General features: G+C 38.1%; 1 protein-coding gene across 1 annotated transcript; it reads right to left on the bottom strand.

Annotated features, from left to right (window-relative positions):
* Positions 1 to 356: 356 nt before the first annotated feature.
* On the bottom strand, positions 357 to 13,757 carry dpysl2a (dihydropyrimidinase like 2a). The gene is made up of 14 exons (XM_028457459.1): positions 13,425 to 13,757; positions 10,929 to 11,017; positions 9,545 to 9,729; positions 9,238 to 9,402; positions 8,925 to 8,986; positions 6,351 to 6,431; positions 6,205 to 6,273; positions 5,993 to 6,113; positions 5,759 to 5,915; positions 4,363 to 4,504; positions 4,066 to 4,236; positions 3,789 to 3,968; positions 2,133 to 2,313; positions 357 to 2,034 (listed from the first exon to the last, which is right to left on the bottom strand). Exons 1-14 carry the CDS (start codon positions 13,464 to 13,466, stop codon positions 1,943 to 1,945), a joined length of 1,737 nt encoding a protein of 578 aa, XP_028313260.1. The 5' UTR covers positions 13,467 to 13,757; the 3' UTR covers positions 357 to 1,942.
* Positions 13,758 to 15,216: the final 1,459 nt, after the last annotated feature.

Genomic DNA, 15,216 nt, shown 5'->3' with positions numbered 1-15,216 from the left:
TCTGTCAGGAAGAAGGCAAAGTCTGCTTCCCTGGTGACTTTCAGCAATCCAAACTTATGAACATTTGGGTGTAATATCGCCTATTTATTCACAGTTGTGTGTCATTTGAACTGGTGGTCTGTCCAGGACAATTTAGTCACTCGGCCCTGATCAAGAGCCACCAATTTGAAAAATCAATTTTTCAAGACAATCTTCATATAAAACCTTTTGGATAATGGTAGGGGCTTTGAAAACAACTCAATAAATCTTCATCTGTGATTATTTTAATTTAAATTTGACTACATCTCCCCTAACATCAAACTCAGTTCTCTCACATTGATGAGCTGTTAACCCCTAAAAAGACCCAAAACTAAATATTGAGTGAGAACGACATGGTTTATTGTGGTTATTTAATCCACTGAGGTCAACACAGAAAGGGTCAAATGCAAACAGGAGCAAGTTCTCCCCCACACCACAAACCAAGCTGCAATTCCTACAAAACAAACACGAGTGTCACACTACAGTATGTGGTGGAGGTGGCCATCATTACAACTCAATAACCATGATCAATATTACGCTTTCAGTGTAAATCACTTCACATCATAGCTCAGCATAAACAACCTACACTTCACAAGGCAATGAGGATGAAATAACGCAGTGCTGTATAAAAGACAGCCTACGTCTAGTACAGGTGGATCAGGAGCTGGTCACAGAGGAGGGGGAAAAACAATCAAATCCAGTATTTCATTCACAACACTGACATCAACAACAGTGGACACACCTTCAGCACACCGTGTGGCGTCTCATTTACATACTGATCTTGTTTTTTGTTTTATCATCAGGTCTCCAAAACTTTCATTTCTTCAAAGAGCCTTCATAGATACAGTGTGCTAACGTTATCGTACAGAACTGGCAGGCAAGTAAATCATTTCACCACAGATCCGGAAACATACAGACGAATCAGTTACACATTAAACACTCTGTGAGCTCAACACACCAATTTTAGTATTTGGATTTATACAGGTGCAAAACACATTCAGTGAGACGAGTCTAAACATGTCGACAACGCTACCTGAACACGGCATCAACTGCACATTTACAGCTGTGATCGTTTAGCACCAGGTTCAGACAGTCGGAAAAACCTCCCATCAAGCTTCTCCCAGGAATCTGCTCATGTCCCCAATGCAACATGCTAGCAAGATTATTGGAGGCTTGTTGCCCTGACAACCTTTCTAAAAGACAAGAATGGAAAGACTGCGATGAGACAAATGGAAAGACTGAGAAGAAAAAAAAAATGTTCCGAGCAATACTTCATGTTCCTCTTTGTACTTTTAGTACCGTTAGCAAGTTTAAAAACATCAACATAATCAAACATCTACAAAATAAAAGGAAGACATGAGAGAGTGGATCAGCTGCATATCAGACATACACAGTAATTAGAGTGCAAAACCTAAAAGTACAGAGTTAAAAACTGTATTTTGTTTTCTACTCTATTGTTCATATTAACGGAGCAAAATTTGTGTGATGATGATGACGAGGTGGCATTATTACAGTTTTAAAACATGGGCAATGGTGGCTTTACTTTCAACGGTAATCGTGATGAGATGCAGATTCCAACACGATCGCAGAAACATTCTAGTCTATCCGAGTCACGAACAGTACAAGAAGGAACACAGAATAAACATGTCTACATCAATAAATGTGGAAAAACATGTAAACAAATGAGTTTTTAACACTGATTGGACTTTGTTTAAAAAGAACAACCTCACTAAGCTTCCTTGATGCAGGAATAAGAGAGAGGAAAAAAAGAGGCAAGTGCAATCTTATTCTCTGTAGGTGATGGTGCAGTGCGACTACGTATGGATGGATTTGATGTGCAGGTGGAGTCAGAGGTGGTGAGAAATGTGATGTGACGACGGCAAAAGTGGCCTCTGGTCCATGTTTAAGCTGCACCGCGAGTTATTTAACCAAGGCTGGTTATGTTGGCTTTTCCACCAGGGGGCGCCACAATGCGTTGGGTGTTGCGTCGAGGTATGTTATCATCGACCTGTGCTCCTGGACATAAAAAAACACACACAAATACATATATTTGAGTTAAAAACCCACCTAGAATGTATTGATAATGTAATTGTAAAGTGTGTGCTCTCACTAACCAGACAGACTGAAGCCTGACTGATGGAGGTTGCGCACTGGCTGATGGGTAGACGACTGCTGCTGCTGCTTAGTGGGAGACACGTTTCCAGAGGACACGGTGGACATCACCTTAGGAGTCACAGCCACCTCACACACTGGACCATCATACTGGCCCCTGGGAACCCCTCTCAGCTCTGTGAGCTAAACACAAGCATCAACACATGAGACCACAACATTCACGACCAAAAACTCAGCAATGATTGACTGAGCGGTTCCTAATAATGTCACCTCATTAAATTAAAGCAGAACTAAGTAACTTTTTCACCTTAAAAAATCCTTCTTGGAGTCCCTCTGAAGGTAATACAAGTGTTTATGGGGTGATTGAGGGGTCTTTCATCTCCCCCTGCTGTCTCTGGCCAGAAAACCGCACTTGCAACTTTCCTAAGTCTTACCAGGTGGCAAGACGTACTGCTTTACGGCAGCACGATACAAACACACTGTCGTCGCAGCAACAGGAACGCATACACACTCGCAACCCAGCACTCCGTCAGGCAGCACACACACAAATATCCATCCATCCATTTTCAAAGCCGCTTTGTCAGCACACAAACAAATACATCACACATATTTCCACACTCCCTTCGATATTACTCCCTCATCAATCATTTATTTATGTGTGAAAGCACCCTTAGAGTCACTGTTGTATTAGGATTTTTCAGTGATGGTTGCCACTGTCTTGCGAGAGCAAAGGTGCGCATGTAGCTGTGGTGTGGGGCAAGAGGTGGGGGGTGCAGAGTTTTTCCGACAGTGATATAACAAAAAAGGACCTTTAGGAGGAGCGCTAAGCGCATGTTACTGAGCTCTGCTTTAAATGTTCTCACAGCACACTTTTTAGACAAAAAACGGTCTGTATGAAGTTGAATGATGAATTCACTTTTTGAAAAAAGGTTTTCATATCCTTAATAAAGTTGCAAGTCTAACAGGGTTGGGGCCAATTCCATTTTTCAATTACAATTACGTCTTCAGTTATCCATGTTCAATTACAACTCAATTACAATTACGGTGACCAGCATTTTTTCCAAAATAAATTTAAAATTACAATTATTATTTTTCTTCTGAAAGTCAATTACGTTTTCAGTTACTATAAGTTCAATTACAATTAATCACAATTACTGAGCCTTTAATACATAAGACCATAAAACGTATCCTTCCTCTTGTGTTAGCTTTCTGTTAGCATCTCTTATGATAACGGCTTAGTTATGACCCATGTCTTAAATCAGCTGTAAAATACAGTACACTAAAAAATATGATCTATCATCTAATCTGTTGCTCATCTCTTCATTACCTTGTTAGGCTTCCTAATCAATGAAAATATTGATATTAATATTTCTGGTGTGGTCTGTCAGTATACACATTGATTTATATTTTTCAAATGGTTTGCATTTAATTAAAATGCAAAATGACGGTTTTAATCTAAATTCCATGCCAATTCCAATTATAAAGTCAATTATCTGAGCTCAATTACAATTCAATTATGATTACAACAGCAAAACATTTTTAAATTACAATTATAATTATGTCTTCCCTGTAGATCATTTAAACAATTAAAAATTATAACTGACCCCAACCCTGATTTCTAATAAGGATCTGTATTATCTTTCACTGTGATGCATTACCCTGCTACGAGCCTTTATCCTCTTGTAAACGTGGTCTGGGAATGGTTTACGGCTGACGAAGCGCCCGCAACCCTCTGTAGTGTGAAGGTTGCCCTCCTCCAACACGACCTTACCCTGGCTAATCACCACCAGAGGACCTCCACGCACCTCCATCCCCTCAAAGATGTTGTACTCAACAGCCTGCCAAGCAAAGAATATTAACCCAATAAACAACTGCTACAAATCCAGCTTTTAAAAGGCAGACGTTTGTCTGGACAGATTGAACAGTGTTTCTGACCAGGTTGTGGTTTTTAGCAGAGATGATCTTAGTGACATCAGGATCCCACAGCACAAGATCAGCATCAGAGCCCACAGCGATGCGACCCTTACGGGGGTACAGGTTGAAGATTTTGGCCGCGTTCGTGCTGGTCACTGAAACAAACTGGTTTTCGTCCATCTTGCCAGTCACCTTGATGATGAAAAATAAAGATAACACAACACAAAATAAAGCAGTATTTTCACTGGTTTGTGAGGATGTCTTCTGTCCAAGTGATAAAAACTGAGGTGGAGTGGCTGTTAAATTAAAAAAGCTCACCACACATTTGTCCCATATTATGGACATCCTCTCCTCAGTGCCATTCGTGCCCTCTGGAATCAGAGTGAAGTTATCTTTACCCACTGCTCGCTGAGAGGTCTGGAAAGTGCAGTGAGCACTTCCAGCAACCTGTAGGTCTCCACTAGAAAACAAACACAGAGAAAACATCATGTAGTTTATCTGTGTTACTTTTAGATTTTCATAAGAAAACTTTAAATCCTCTTTGTCAGATGGAGCTAGAATAAGGATATTTATATGATATCTATGATTTCCCAGCCTGGCCCCCCTCTTCTCTCAATTTTGTGATAACGATTTTGTATATACTGTATATATATATGTATATATACACAGTGGTGTGAAAAAAGTGTTTGCCCCCATCCTGATTTCTTACTTTTTTGCATGTTTTCCACACTTAAATGATTCAGATCACCAAAAAAATGTAAACATTAGTCAAATATAACACAAATGAACACAAAATACAGTTTTTAAATGAAGGGTTTTATTAATGAGGGAGAAAAAAATCCAAAGCTACATGTGGCCCTGTGTGAAAAAGTGAGTCCCCTCACCCTCTAACAACACAATACCATTATTATAATATCACCCACACACACACTTATGTATTATAATGTACAAGATTTGTAAATACTGTCTATGGCAGAGGTCACCAACACGGTGCCAGTGGGCACCAGGTGGCCCACATGGACCATGTGAGGGGCCCTCAGGAGCTCTAGTCACCAATGAGCTCCATTTAAAATCTGACTTACTTTCCAAGATTCAAACTCACAAAGATAAACACAGATGAGATATGTAGTTAGTACTTAGTAGAGTTAAATACAGCTGATAAAGTTTTAGTATTAAATTAACCATCTCTAAATGTTTATTTTCACTCAAATGTGTTGCAGATCTGGTTTATGGTCAGTGATATGTAAAAACGCAATTTCTAGAAAATTTAATGGAGATGAAACAGGTGAATAAATTAGGAGAAATAAAGTGTTTCATGTTGAAATCTCAACATTTCCTACATTTTTAAGTTACAACAGGCCTTCCTTATTATCTTACCCTTTAATTAAAGTGAAAGCATTTAAAATGTAGGATTTAAGATGTGCTTTTCAAACTGGTAGCACTTCGGACTATATACACACAGTAGGCTACCTATTAAATAGCTCACAGTTTCAGAAAGGGTGGTGACCCCTTGTCTATGGTAACCTGTTTCCTTTTTCTTTTCTGTAACTGTCTCTGTCTTTGTGTTGTATGTGGGAAAAAAAATAAAGATAAAAAAAAATAGATATCTATGGTCCCAGCATAAAGTTAGAGTGAAAGAGAGAAACAAACAATTAAAAATAATGACAGCAGCACCTGTGGCATCACAGGAGCAGCTATGTTTAGGTGCACCTACCATGACAACAGTGAGTTGAGGTAATCAGGGGTGGTGGGATCAGGGCTGAGCGGTGGAGAGGTGACAAAAGCTGCTGCCTTGGCCCAGTTCTTACTCCAGTAATGAGTACCGTCTGTGCCCAAACTGGCAGAGATGGGCTCTCCATAAACCACAGCCCCTGTATGAGCAGACAAGGTGATGATGAGGAGAAAGAGATGCTGAAGTTTGTGCTCACAGTGACGACAGATACTTTACCTCGTTTTCTAGCCAGTGCAATGACATCGGCAGCGCTCTTGCTCATCACCTTGGTGATGTAGAGGGGACAATTGGTCTGATTGGCAATGGTGATGGAGCGATTTACTGCCTCCGCCTCCACCTGCAGAGAACGATAATGACATTAAACATCTGGCTCACTTTAGGTTCCTTCTCTGCTAAAAATAGGATATGACGTCATTCTACCAGCTCACCTCCTCTGGGCGGCTCAGGACGTGACCTTCAGGCCCAGTGATCCCCAACTCCAGAATACGTCTCTGTTCCTGAACCATTCACATGAAGAATTAAGACTGAGTGTAGAGAGAAACCATCTGATGCTGCCTTTAGCTGCTAAGGTTACCTCAGCAATGATGTCTCCATTCTCAGCGTGCACCTGGGCAATGGCTCCCAGATCTCTGATGACACTGAACACCTCGTAAATCTGTGACAACAAGAAAAGACCCTGAGGCCACTCGCACTTATTCACATCCAACAGCCCAGAAAGAACCAGTGTTGGGAGTGACACACAAGCCTAAATACCTCAGAATAATATGTAACCACTTTGTTACATGCTTAAACCTGTTCATTACAAATGATCAACAAAAGGAATAAAAGGAGTGAGTGCTAGTTATTTGGGAGTAGTTGGATTGGAATTTTATTTATAGTATGGAAATGTTCTGCATTTGCACCATCATTAATTTAGCATGAGACTAATCTTAGTAAAGTGAGAGAAGATTTAAAACTCTCACTTTTCAAAATACTTACTGCAATTACTTTCCAAAAGATTTGCATTACTGCGTTATACATTCATGAACAGTTGACTGGCAGCAACGGGTTTTAATTGTATACCTAAAATCAATAATTCATTTAATCTATTGCTAAATTGAAAGTGTTTTAGGCGGCGATCATTAAGCCTGTTTGTTATTGTGACTTTTCTCTTTGGTTCTTCACATCATGGATGTTTGCAATGTCTAAGTTAAAGAGCACTAAAACAATGCTCTTAATGTGTATGTGTGTCTCTTTATTGAAATAAATATTAAAGATTAAATCAGGGCGTTCGCCTTTAATTGGCCATGTAATGTTATTACATTAATGGAATTTATCCTCTGCATTTAACCCATCCCTGAGGAGCAGTGGGCAGCCATTTTGCGGCGCCTGGGGAGCAGTTCGAGGTTAAGGGACTTGCTCAACATCCCACAGTGATGGCCCAGGTGAGGCTTGAACCAGCAACCCTCCAATTCCAAGCCCAGCATCCTTAACCACTAGGCCACCACTCCCCTATTTTTATGCAGTATATAACCTGAATTCTTCACAATCCCATTAGAGGGCTATGCCTAAAGAAAAACATCAACTAAAAAGCCAAACCATAAGCTCAGCTAAAGACCGCCACTGGACAAATAATAATCATATATTCACAGTCCAAACACTGTAGAGGAGACAACAGTGCCTAAGAGACCGATTCAGCCTACGCAACAACATCCATTTCAAACCAAAGACCCTCTTGCTATAAAGTCTCTGAACACAGCTCTATTCTTATAAAATGAAAAAAAACATTTTCCGCGCAATGCAAATATACTGAAAATGGGGAAATTAGGTAAATAGTATTGTTAAATAGGTATAACATTCAAGGAGTGATTTGTTGACAAATTTTGACAATATCTTATATAAAAACTCCTTGCCCCCACCTTTTCCGATTCTACCAGCTATGTCATTTTATAATGACAAACTGCAAATTAAAACCATCACAACTTCTACATTCCCCTGCTGATTCAGTTTTGAAGCTTAGTTCTAGGATTAAATGATTGATTGAAAAAAACAAGAAGATAGTAATCAACATCCCTCGCCAAAAAGAAATACGGAACAAGGGCAATAAATCCGAAAAAATTAATTGCGCACTTCTCATTTTCGAACTCCATCAAGGTATTGATACCCTGAAGCCGCACACCCAATTTGGTTATCGCATCTTAAACAGTTACTAAGAAAAGATGTCCCCTTTAACTTGGATGTATGAACGCACGGACGGAGCTCAAACCTATACCCCCCCTTCCACACTTTGTGGCGGGGGATAAAAAAATACCACTATACAAAAAGTCTGCTAGCTTCATGCTAACGCCTATGGGAAAACCCATGTATATGCTCATGCTAACATTTGCCACGATCCGCAGTGATATATATAACACACCGTTTATGCTTAACTTTCACAAACACAGTCTTAGGAGTGTTATTAAACAGTACACTTAAACATAATCACAAGCATATGTTTTTTTCAAGCCGAAAATACAAGAACTTAGAGTAGAGACCAGTTGGCCATGGGCTTACAAGATGGCGACTTCCGGGGGTAATAAAATATTATTGAACTCGTTAAACATGAAACCCTAAACATTAGTGAAGAAGTAGTAGGAAAAAGACCTGGGTGAACAACTATTGGATGAGGTCTGGGGGAAAGAGAAATCTCTCTGCACCAAGATTGAAAACACATCTTTTTCCTCAAAACTTCACCAAACAGCAAACAACAGACAACGGCAGAAAAACATGTTTGGCAGCGGCAATTTTCCATGGGTGCAATCCACATATTCATCCCACAAACATGTGTTCCTTTCCAACATGGCACCATTTAAAGTAGAAATAACAGGCTTTCCAACCCTATAAGATTTATTAACGCAAAAATGTCCTTACTTTTTGTGCTAAATTTATGTGTATGCTATGTGTGAACGTTTTTGTATGTACTTTTTTGGAGATCTTTATCTCTGTTAGGACAGTTTTGAGTGCAAATGATGTGTGAAGTCCATTTTAATTGCAATCTGTTGGAGCACCTAGAAACAATTTTTAATCTTATTTTTGTAAATTGGTGAGTATCATATACTTTCATAAAGGCCCTAACACTGGTTGTGATTATTCTCAGATTTCATAAATAGTGAAGACAAGCCAAGCATACCTGAGAGTCAGAAAGTTGGAAAACATCCTTATAAGCCAGATAGACCAGGAAAGAGTTGACACCTGAAGATAGAAAACTTATGAGAGAAAAGCCGAAAGATGGAATAAAGAGAGCAAAAGAGGGAAATACCCAGAGCAAAGCAGAAAAGTCAAATCAGAAGGGTACAAAATAAAACGCCGAAATATTGAGCAAATGTGTCGTATCTATTTTGTTTCTACTCATTGGTGAAATCGAGAAGTTTCTCCTGAGATTGTCCCAAAGAGCTTTAGATAGAAAAATACTTTAGAGAGTTTAAAGTTGTTTAACTGAATACCATGATCTTTGACGAGTGACTCCATCTCCTCCTGTGTGCCTTTGTTCCACTCAGTGATGTCAACATGCAGCGAGTAATCGCAGCAGGACTTGCTGTCCGCCCACTCCCTCCACAGTTTGAACGCTCCGACCAAGCTGACGCCAGGCTCCGGCACCACGTGGTCCACTGTGCAACACAAATAAACAGGTTGGATTTTATGCATGCTAGCGGACCGTAAAATCAAATCACACACTTCATGGCATGCACATCTGATGCGATACCTCCAACAAGTTTGTTTAAACATGAAAACGAACAGGAAGGCACGCACCGATCATGGTTGTCCCACCAGCCAGGGCTGCCCGGGTGCCCTGGTAAAAGTCATCTGCTGCCACCATGCCACGGTCCGGCATCTGGAATCTGGTATGCACGTCTATACCCCCAGGCATCACCATTCTACCATGAGCCTCGATGATCTTCACTCCTCCAGGGACAATTAGGTTGTCTCCAATTTGTCTAAGGAGAAAAAACATAGTTGAAATCAATTTTTATCAATAAACAAAGATCTGTTAAAGCGTCAGAATTGTGAATGTAAAGTAGGCCTGGGCCGATAATCAATACATCAATTAACCGGACAGTAAAGAAAATGAACTTGGCAAGTTCGACATATTGCCATATTCGTGCGTATTTGGTGGCGTGCTTGTCGGCTGCAGAGGCTAGTGTTGGCAACGGATATTAAACAGCAGGTAACTCAGTCAGTTCTAATAATTTAACAGTGAACCTGCAGCGTAATTACTCTAAAATAGTATACCACAGCCAGGCAATCAGATTTAGGAAAATCAAACAGTAATAGTCTGGTAGATACGGCAACTCTGGAACTACTACGTAGCTTTGGATTGCTACGCCAACTGCACCCAGTAGCCTGTTTCGCCTCCAAACAGGCTGGATGACAAGGATTTTCACCCTCAGCATCTGCATGTTTGTTCCATAGCGGAATGAACAGAGTAAACTAGAAACTATTCGTCCATTCTGTATGGTTTAAGACTGAATAAAAATGGAACATAATGAAACAGGGGGAGGCGGGGCCGCTAACGTTTTTGTTTACAAAAGTTCTAACTGGATTGGAAGTGGTACCTGTTAAGTAATGTACAACTATTTTATATACCTTTGTGCCTTAATGTTTCATATTTATTACAAGTGCAATTTTGTTTTTTGAGTGAGACTTGATAAACCATTTTATTTATTGCTTTGGTTGTGTGTGGTTTTGCATTTGAGGTGTTTTCTTTCTTAACATAGACATGGTCTATTTTATTGTTTTTGTTTGTGATGTTTATTAAGGTGCAATTTTTTGCTAACAGACACTGAAAGTCCATTTTATTTTAATTGTTTGTTTTATTTGTTTAAAATATTTATAAGTTCTTGACATTCCAATTACAATGGTAAAAAATACTAATGACAAATACAAGTTGATTGCATTTCAAAGGGTGTACTTGCATTTTTATGATATGTTATCATTACATTAGTGGTTAATTTGGTCTAAAAATAATAATATCGTTTATTGGCAATAATTTGTGGGACAATATATCCTCCAGTAAAATCTGATATCAGCCCAGGCCTAATGTAAAGTGTATCATCTCATCATGAATACCATGACCTTACCAACAGTTGCCTAAGCAACATTTCCAAATCAGTGAAATTATTCATAGACAACTTACTTGATGACTCCATCCTCCATGTAGATATCAGCCATGAATGACTGGTCATCGTTCACAATCTTTGCTCCTTTGATGAGGAGGCGGTCGCTCTGACAACAAAACACATTTGATGTCAATATACAATGTAAAAAAAAATTATACACAGATATAGGTTCCAATTTCCTGTAGTAGCGACAGTCACTGATGAAACACTAGTCAACACATTGTAAAGAAGAATACAATTTCAAGCAGTCATTTTTGTACCACTGATACGCGCGTGTGTGTGTGTGTGTGTGCATGTGTGTTTTAAATTCTCCCTTTTCTTCTTTCTAAGGGAAGGTGAGATAGACTTTATCAGGGGGAAAGATGTAAAAAAAGAGGGTAGTGTTACCCTGAGTCAAGGACAGGGTTGGGGTCAATTACATTTTTCAATTACAATTACATTTTCAATAATCCATGTTCAATTACAATTCAATTATGATTACAATTACAAATAAATCAAAATTACTATTTTTTCCCTTAAAGTCAATAACAATTACGTTCTCAATTACTGAAGTTCAATCACAATTTTACTAACTTGTATTCATATAGTGTTGTGATAATTGTATGTGCTTTCATATATATGTGTGTACAATGTTGTTTTAGCATCTTTACATTTACATTATAGTGCATTGATTATTATATCTTATGTGAAAGCCCAACTAGGGACAAGAGTTGGAATTTAGCAATAGCTATAAACTCGGTACAAAACATCAAAACTGGATATGAAACATATACTACATGTGTAAGCTATTTGTGTTTAATTAAGAAAACACAAGGGTATAGAGGTTAGATGTTGTAGTGTAGAGTGAAATCTGCTGTGTCAGTGTAGTGATACTGTATATGTAGAAATAATATTAGGGAAAACATCCTCATGCTCAGTCATTATGAAAGTAAGAGTGAAGAGAGGGAGTGTGTGTGTGTTTACAAGTGTGACAGAGTTACTTGGAAGCAAATATTTTTAAGTCACGTGCCATCCTAAGCTATCGTGAAGCCACAGACATGCTTGTACATCCACAACAGATGATACAAAGCTGCTTTTGGATTACATTGCACCGCCACCTGACCCAAGAAGACATGAACCGCCCCCTGAACTCAGGCCACACATAATACACACTAGGAGTGTGACAATATCGCGATATTTTTTCGCACGATCGATTATCGATTTAAATGTTTTTGTTTTTTTTTTTGTTTTTTTGGGGGGGGGGGGTTAAGATTTATTTTATTATTTTCAAAATCTTTCCTACTTTTCCACTAAAATGTGCAGGTACATCTTCACAGAAATGTTGTCACTGTTTATTGAAGGAACTAATATTTTGTTTACTGGAATATTGCACTATAATGGTGTCACTGGTAAGAAAGAGCCTATTTCTTTGTTTACAGAAAGCACTAATGGAGATACTTATTCGTTTACATTGGTATGTTGACACTTATTTACAGAAATGTTGCACTAAAATAGTGTCACTGTTCAAAGGACACTTTTTCAATTTATTGTCTTTCAGAGATATAAAAAAAAACATTATTTTTTTCACTTAATCTTTTTTTTTTTGTCTTGTTATGTTATAGATTATCGTAGCTTGATTTCTGACCAATATATCAATAATCGCAGGATCGTCATATCGTGAGATAATCGTTATCGTGAGCTTTGTATCGCATCGTATCGTATCGTGAGGTACCCAGAGGTTCCCACCTCTTGCACACACTAGGGTTGTCCCAATCAAATATTGATATCGGATATCGGTCCGATATCAGCCAGAAAACGAATATTGGATTTTATCAGACTGCATCTAAAATCACTGAAATATGTTATGTTAATATATTATATTTATTCAATTGTAGAATACTGTAGATATTATGTTTAAGGCTAAAACGTATGTAACCAATTGGTTAATAATAAATGGGTCAGTTTTTTCCTCATACCTACTGTTACTGACTAATGTTCTCTGTTTGAGTAACATCACTTGATCAAGCCTTTTATAACATTCCACACTACAATATATGTAATAAAAGTTTGTATGATTAGTGCTGATATCGTATTGGATCGTTATTGGTCAATACTCAAAGCTGCAATATCGGTATTGGAAGTGAAAAAGTTGTATATAGTGCACACACAATAATAAAATAAATGTGATAATAATAATATGAATAATGATATTAATAAGTGTAAACAGCAGTTCATACAACCCTTTGGGTGGGAGGAACATTCTGGAGAGAATACATAATTTAATGATATATAATAAATTATTTCTATATATTTGTATAAACACTTTGAATGACAAACAATAACTGCACACACAGGGTGTATTGATTATTGGTACATTAATGATCCTATTAATTGTATTAATTGCTGATGCTGCTGACAGCCTCACAGGCGGTAGCTCCAGGCTGTTTAGCTTCCATTCTAATCCTGGGGTAGAGTTCACATTTTAAAAGCCCCTGCAAGCCATAACACATAATATATCCGTGTACAGCACTCACTGTGATCCGTGGGATGTTCTTCTTTCCTTGGTACCCGGACATTTTGAAGCCCCTCTGTCACAGCTGCCCCTCGCCTCCCGGCTAACGCTAGCTTAGCTCTGCTGCCAATGAAAGGATGAATGGATGCTCGGCTGCTGGTCGCCCAGTCGACGCCCCGGCTAGAAACACTATGCGGGTTTTTTTCCGTTTAAAAGCTAAAGCTGCACTCAGTGGGGTAACAAATGTAACCAGATAAAGGTCGTTGTCTCCTCTGCAAAGTCCTCTATTGAGGTTTAAATGCTGAATGAGTCCCTAAAGACCAGACTGGATCCAAGAGATGGGCCACAAAGAGGTACGCGCTTGCGCAAAGCCCCGCCCTGTGCTTGGATGGGTAGAGCGTTATTTCAGAAGACCTGACCTACAGTAAACACCAGTTATCAGGATAAATGTACCCATTTATCCTGGAGACCTTTAACTTAGAACCACCTTTAGGTGAAGTTAATTTACCTAGTAGCAGAGCAAGCTAACAGACAGGTTTAATTCATCAGTCAGCAGCTTCTCCTTCAAAACACCTCAGCTTGTTACACTTATTTAGAATAAATAAATTAATAAAATTACTTACATTTTTTTTAAAAAAAAACCTCAATTACAAATTTCAGCAAGGTTAAGACCACTGTAGTAATAGTATTTACTGTTCAAATATAAAACACTGTACTTTATTTACAGCAGGCATAATGTAGTTTTATAATTGTAGTTTGTGGTAATTTAGTAATTTATTTTCCTATTGTATTTTTCTAACTGCTATGTTAACAAATCAACTTAATAAGATTATAAATATGAGGAGCCCCCTCTTGAAGTAAATCATCCACATTATGTGTACTCCTAATACTTCATTGGGCCAAACTAATCGTCAAAAAAAAAAAAAACATCTATATATACATATTTCTAAATTTCTTTAGGATAAACGACTGTATTATGTAGAGATTTTTTTACACAAATATTTTCTAAGCTAAATATTGAATTATCATTTTCATCCGTAAATGTTACTATTTATTTTCTACGCAAATTTGTACAAATTTATTTTGCGTTAACTTTGTTTTAGTTGTTAAATACTTATATATTCATTGATCATTTGTGCTTTCAGAAATTCTGTGAGATTCTCCTTCTGTTTGTTCAACACAAATAATATATTTAGATTAGTTACAGTGATTTATTTGACTTGCTCATACAGTACAACATGTCCTTTCTGGGACCTTCTTTGCACTCCTACATCATCATGATTTTTTTTTTTTTTTTTTAAATAAACATTCCATAAGTAAAGCTTTCCATGTCCATCCTGCTGCTCACTGAGCTTCACCGCTTTCCTTTTAAAGGCTTCAACAATTCTTTCCATCTTCTCTGTGGTGGTATGGCACATCTGTCTATTACTGATATTTTATTTTTTTGGTGTTACACAGAAAGATCAACATTTTACAATTGTGGAAATAAAGTGGGTATAGTAGGTTTTAGTTTGTGCTTTGTGTCTCTGCGTTCTCCTGGGAGATGAAGATCTGATGCCTTAAAGCAGTGGTTCCCAAGCAGGGGTACAGGAGCACATTGCAGGCGGTACTTGGAAAGATAATAATAATGATAAAAATTGGGAAATGTTCATGACAAACTCACCACAAACTAACAGTGATATTGCTTAATAAAATACTATATTTTCTTGTACCGATAATTTATTGAAACAGGATTTTTCTATGCTGTAGAGGCTTACAGTAATATAAAAATTAGCTACATTTTTACAAACGAGACTGTATTTACTTACTATTGA

This window comes from Gouania willdenowi, chromosome 9, assembly GCF_900634775.1.
Source record: "Gouania willdenowi chromosome 9, fGouWil2.1, whole genome shotgun sequence".
In the NCBI taxonomy this organism is placed as follows: Eukaryota; Metazoa; Chordata; class Actinopteri; order Blenniiformes; family Gobiesocidae; genus Gouania; species Gouania willdenowi.
This window is presented reverse-complemented; position numbering and strand designations above follow the sequence as displayed.

Coding starts and splice junctions, on each gene's coding strand:
- dpysl2a (XM_028457459.1), bottom strand. CDS start 13,466: ATGTCCGGGTACCAAGGAAAGAAGAACATCCCACGGATCACA. Junction 8,987..9,237: donor GTCACTCGTCAAAGATCATG/GTATTCAGTTAA, acceptor TTCTATCTTCAG/GTGTCAACTCTTTCCTGGTC. Junction 3,969..4,065: donor CTGCTAAAAACCACAACCTG/GTCAGAAACACT, acceptor TTTGCTTGGCAG/GCTGTTGAGTACAACATCTT.